A 3581-nucleotide genomic window follows, 5' to 3' on the forward strand; every position below is an offset into this window, starting at 1 on the left:
AAAAATTAAAATCCGCGTAGACGAGGCCAATGTAATTACTTCTTAATGCGGCACCACAAAATCCAAGATACCCATCATATTCTCGGCTAAGACTAGATAGCATACCAGATTACTGGCGGTAACCCACCGGCTATGCCGTTTGGTCTATTTTGTCATCATTGGTATTTGATGGTAACATGCTGGGTTACTCAAGGTAGTTTGACATGAATATTGAAAGTATCCAGCTACTAGCGTATCATCGATAGTAGCCTACTGGAACACTAAACAAATGAATCCTTCAGTTTCACTTTTACAATTCAACGTGCCTCAAGAATTTGTACACTCGTTCTTAGAAATTTCTTCCTTTTCTAATTGATTTCTTGAATGTTGAAAGAATATATAAAAAAAAAAAAAAAATCATAAGATCTAATCATATCAAAATCTAGGGCTCATCTAAATTTTGCCAAGAAGGAAAGTTGATTTTGAAGCCAAAAAAAAAAAAAAAAGGGAAGAAGAATAAGAAGGAAAGTTCATCTCCTTCTGGAATCAAATCCTACCCAGGTAAACTTCTTTACTGCTGTGTCCTTCCATGCACTTTAAGTTGTCTTTTCCTCTTTATTTGCTAGATGATGATACAATGCAAAACAGAGTTAGATAATAATAATAATAATAAAAAAGACCAAAAAGATGGAAAAGATATAAAAATAATAATAATAAAAATAACAAAGCTTCTAAAATATCAAATAGCTGTAGAAGTGCTGAGATTGTGGTCTGACACTTCATAAAAGTTTCTACCAACAAAAGGAAAATCAAAATGTTTCTTGCTTGAAAATTCTAGTTTTTATGCACATCGTGTAGTTTTGCTTTATATATATGTTAAAATTCCTTTACCTTTCATTTTCCTTTTAACGAATTAGCTTCTTTCTTGGAGCACATAATCATCATAATGGCCATTTAATGCAGTTTAGCATATAGTTGAAGATCAACAAAACTTTGAGTGGATGTCTGGCGTAAATGGAATAGAATAAATATTTTTAGCAGACTTTCATTTAAAAAAAAAAAAAAAAAAAAAAAAAAAACAGAGACAATTTAATAAACATAAAAACTCCATGCTCAAATTTAAGGCCCATTTGTTTCATATACTCAAACTCAAATCATAGATTCTCCTACAGTGTTTTTCTCTCACAAAAAATTTAAATTTCAAACGTCAGAATTAAGAATCATGGTTTGAGTATACCTTTCAAATGGGCCCTTAGTACTCTTACGTGCCAAGGGCAAAATGCAAATGTTTTTAATTTGGTTTAAAAAAAAAAAAAACAAAAAAGAAAAAAAGACAAACCAGATTATATCATGTTGGTCAATATGATTTGAGACTGAAGTTGAATAGAAGAGTAAAATGATTGCTCACCAAGAAGATATTTTTCAAACTCCATAAGTTGTGAGATGAAACCAGAATTAGGAGATGCTATTGGCCGTTTGCTCTTTACATGTTCCAGGGCTTCAGACAAGCTCATTCCATGTTTTTTCATCAGATATGCAACAACAACAGTCACACTGCAAGAAAAGACAAGCATCAAAGTTAAGTTTGGGATTGCCATTCCCAAACTCCAAATGTAAAAGAGAGAAAACAAATGAAGAAAAACCTATGACTCTAATCATTTATATTTTGAACCTCAAATGACTATCAAATATGATTGAAATTCTTCTATGAAAGAGACAACCAATAATGTAAATACTAAACCATGAGACTTCTCAATGTAAATAAGTGAAATATCCAGAAAGCTAATTGACCTAGATCGAGAGGGAATATTCACCTTCTAGATTTTCCTACAATACAATGAACCAACACAGCTCCTCCTGATCTTTTCGCTTCATCGATAAAATTGCAACACTCATCAAAGTACTGCTTTATATCGGCATCTTGGCTATCTGGAACTACCTCAATTTTCAAAGAATACCATCAAATCACAAATAAAGTTTCAGTCTTGAATCTTAACTTGAAACAAAAACTACCACTAAAATCAACAACTTACTATAAGAGATTGTTTGTGCAGAAGATTCTTACCATTTATGACCTTATAGAAAAATTCATTTGGATATAGAGGTTTAATATAATTAGCCACGGTCAGAATGTGTGTGATATTTAATTTTTTCAGCTCCTCTTTGTTTCTTGCAGCTTTTAAGGAGCCTAGAAAGAGACCCTGAACAAGAAAGGAAAGAACTAGAAACTCAAATTAACAAGTTATCAAGAAAAAATCAAAATAATAACAACAAAAAACAATAAGAAATTGCTATGAAGTTAGACGGTTATGTACCTCTTCAATTTTTGATGGAAGATTATCCCTATTAAAACGTCTTGACATAGCCATAACTCGCTCTAGAGCCGAGAACTGTTCCCTCAAGGTTTCATCCGCCAAATCCATTTGTAGTCAAACTTTCTAGACCAAGAATTAACTTAATCAGAAAACTTATTTTCAGCAAAAACTTGATGTACAGACATTTTGATTCTGCACTTCTCCTGAAAATTCTTTTCCACATTGTTAGACTCGTCTATTTATAAGCTAAACTGTCTCAAATCGAGAATCAGAAGTACAAACAAAATCCGGCAACTTCAAAAATAGGAAACAACAAAAGAGAAAATATAGAAATGGGAAACTAATTAAAATTCGATCCAAAAGTTGTTTAAAAAAAAACACTAATTCAACTCATTCCCAATATATCATATACTCAAATTTTCAAGAAAATATTGCAGAAGCACAAGGATCATTCAGCCAAAAGCACATAAATATACACATTAAATGACAAGAAAAAGAATTACATATATTGGGAAAGTCTGAACAAAAGGGGGGAAAATAAAGAGGAATTAGGTTAACGAAATCAATCAACCTTTCACGGTTACTACAATGAATGAGTAGAGAATTCTCAAGGTATTTCACAAATATTGAAAGAATTATAGAATTTACAAACAAAAAAACCAAATAGGAACTTAAAAAGGATGAAAACCCACAAAGAACAACGAAAATTCAGCCAATGCACATAACAATCATGGAAAATTAAATATTGTTTGAAAAGAAATCACCTTGGAGAGTTTAAAGAAGCTCTGAACGAAAAGGAAAGAAGAAAAGGGGAAAAAATAAAATAAAAAATTGGGTCAAAGATCCAACCAATATCTCAACTATTACTGAATCTCGGGATTCGAAATTGATTAAGAATATCGCAGATATTGAAAGCATTATAAAAGATTCAGAGATTTCAAGAGAAAAAAGGAAGGAATAATACCGAGGAAGTTGAAAGAGTAGGAACGAGAGTATCAAGTGAAAACAGAGTCTTTGGCTCTTTGGCGATTTCTCGCGTTCGGTTTCTCTGAAAATGATGAGCTCGTCGCGGGAAATTTTCTATTCCGTTCACGATCAATTTCTCTCCCTCTCTCTCTCCCTCCTAATTTATATTTTATTGAGATAAATTTTCAAATTCATTTACTATGATAAAAATAATGGTGTTTCTGCGGTAGAATTTTTTGGCTTGGATATTGTTAAAATCACGTTAAATTTTTTTAAAAAAAAAAAAAAAAAAAAAAAAAAAGTTTTTATACATATTTAACC

The 3581-nt window shown here is 31.5% G+C and overlaps 1 protein-coding gene across 3 annotated transcripts; it reads right to left on the bottom strand.

Moving 5' to 3' along the window:
* Positions 1 to 438: 438 nt before the first annotated feature.
* On the bottom strand, positions 439 to 3399 carry LOC21384556 (dual specificity protein phosphatase 1). 3 transcript variants are annotated; one of them, XM_024175584.1, is made up of 6 exons: positions 3259 to 3399; positions 2295 to 2417; positions 2045 to 2180; positions 1794 to 1914; positions 1388 to 1533; positions 439 to 601 (listed from the first exon to the last, which is right to left on the bottom strand). In XM_024175584.1, the coding sequence occupies exons 2-6, from the start codon at positions 2400 to 2402 to the stop codon at positions 576 to 578; spliced, it is 537 nt and encodes a 178-aa protein (XP_024031352.1). In that variant the 5' UTR covers positions 2403 to 2417; positions 3259 to 3399; the 3' UTR covers positions 439 to 575. The 3 variants fall into 3 exon arrangements, with proteins under 3 accessions (XP_024031352.1, XP_024031353.1, XP_024031354.1); XM_024175585.1 differs by having other exon boundaries at positions 2295 to 2413; positions 3259 to 3287; XM_024175586.1 differs by lacking the exon at positions 439 to 601 and adding an exon at positions 920 to 984.
* Positions 3400 to 3581: the final 182 nt, after the last annotated feature.

This window comes from Morus notabilis, unplaced genomic scaffold (assembly GCF_000414095.1).
Source record: "Morus notabilis unplaced genomic scaffold, ASM41409v2 Scaffold3576, whole genome shotgun sequence".
In the NCBI taxonomy this organism is placed as follows: Eukaryota; Viridiplantae; Streptophyta; class Magnoliopsida; order Rosales; family Moraceae; genus Morus; species Morus notabilis.

What these genes read in the sequence shown, in the direction of transcription:
- LOC21384556 (XM_024175584.1), bottom strand. Translation starts at nt 2,402, where the DNA reads ATGGATTTGGCGGATGAAACCTTGAGGGAACAGTTCTCGGCTCTAGAG. An exon ending in TTCCATCAAAAATTGAAGAG is followed by an intron (nt 2,181 to 2,294) that starts GTACATAACCGT and finishes TTTCTTGTTCAG; the next exon opens with GGTCTCTTTCTAGGCTCCTT. An exon ending in GTTTGAAAAATATCTTCTTG is followed by an intron (nt 602 to 1,387) that starts GTGAGCAATCAT and finishes ATCATCATCTAG; the next exon opens with CAAATAAAGAGGAAAAGACA.